Raw genomic sequence first — 1,454 nt, 5'->3', positions numbered from 1 at the left:
ACAACATTTCTGGAGGTATGTGCTATAGGCGATACATCTGGGAAGTAAATGCTTGTGGTATTGAAAATGCATTCTTAGAGCGACCTTGAGCACAAATCTAACCCCCACTGAGCGAGGCCTGCGAGTCAGAGTCGTCGATGATTCAGTTGCATATCCTATACGCGACTTTGTCTTAAACGACTTCATCAAAAGTCATTTTCAATTATTCTGCTTGGTATCAGGAAATTTCAGCCCGCCAAGCCAGGGTCAGCTTATAAGTAATTGGTTTGACCTCGTCGTGATCTTTGCGGGGTCGGTGGGCGTCAGGCGGAGCTTAAAGGATGTAAAAATTTGAGAGAAACCCCTGGGACCAAACGAATTAGTCGCAAATTCTTCGGTAAGATCGTAGCTGTTAAGTAAGTAACTACGACCAATGTTATCGGAAAACACTTGTCCTGTCGTCAGCCGCGTCTTTCAGGCTTCCTCTTCGAGTCATATGCCGTTCAAAACACGCTAAACAACGGACTGCCACTGCAATGAGTACTTCAAAAACTGGCAGCTCCGAGATGCAATCAGTAAGAAGAACAATTGGCGCAGTGTGTGTATAAATGTTGCTAACTTTCTTAGCGCGTGACGAAATTGTGATGCTAGTGGTGTTCCCTTCTGGTGAGAGTTTTTTGAAAAGTTTCTAATCCCAGGCCACTTTGACTATACCTGTCGGTGCGAATGAGAGTTATGCTAATCCGTAAATCCATAACTCATCTTGCGAGGCTAGCAATTTACGTATGCTGAGGAACACGTTAATTGCTAGCCTCGCACGATGTTATAGATTTTTTATATTTTCGATAGATTACCACAAGTTCTGAGCCGCGAAGCATTGGCTACTTGGGATGCTCAGAGTATACCACGTAGGGCGGGATGCTAAACTATTCATTACGTATTTGCTACCGTGGGACCTCTCCGACGAAGCTTTCGATAGTTAAAATGCAAGGCAAAACTCGTCGCAATCCTCGCATAGAAAGCCTCGATTAGGGCATAGCGGCATACTCAAAACAAATTCAGATTAATATATTTTAAAGCGCATGCCCGCCCTACAAGAAACGTTTATTGCTAGATTGGTGGTGTCTAAAGCCAGGTATATAGACGGCAACCATCACCGTACTAATTTAACAGTTGAAAAGTCCTGATAAATAAAGGGGTGTCGTGCGCTGTATGTAGCGGACTGCCGCTACAAATTTCTTACCGCATCTTCATGAGCCTGCTGGTACAACTACTAAGTTAGCCTCAGTAGTAGGACGGAGTCTATTTGCTAGTGCAAACCGCTGCGCTGTGCGCCCTGTCTCGCCGACTACCACGTTGTTAGCGGAAAAAGCGGCGAGACAATTTGCCAAGTTCTATGAATGCTCAAACCGAAGGAATTTCTTCCGCTTTACCGAATTCTTGTTACACACTTAGTGTGCCCACTAGACCACCAT

At 44.8% G+C, this 1,454-nt stretch overlaps 1 protein-coding gene across 1 annotated transcript; it reads right to left on the bottom strand.

The window, feature by feature from the left end:
* Positions 1 to 1,229: 1,229 nt before the first annotated feature.
* PHALS_14486 (uncharacterized protein) lies at positions 1,230 to 1,454 on the bottom strand (the record flags this gene model as incomplete). The annotated part of the gene is made up of 2 exons (XM_024730306.1): positions 1,230 to 1,373; positions 1,449 to 1,454. The coding sequence occupies 2 exons, from the start codon at positions 1,452 to 1,454 to the stop codon at positions 1,230 to 1,232; spliced, it is 150 nt and encodes a 49-aa protein (XP_024580596.1).

Source organism: Plasmopara halstedii (genome assembly GCF_900000015.1).
Source record: "Plasmopara halstedii genome assembly, contig: Scaffold_882, whole genome shotgun sequence".
Lineage (NCBI taxonomy): Eukaryota > Oomycota > Peronosporomycetes > Peronosporales > Peronosporaceae > Plasmopara > Plasmopara halstedii.
The sequence above is the reverse complement of the archived record's forward strand: the minus strand, read 5'-3'. Positions and strand labels throughout refer to the sequence as shown.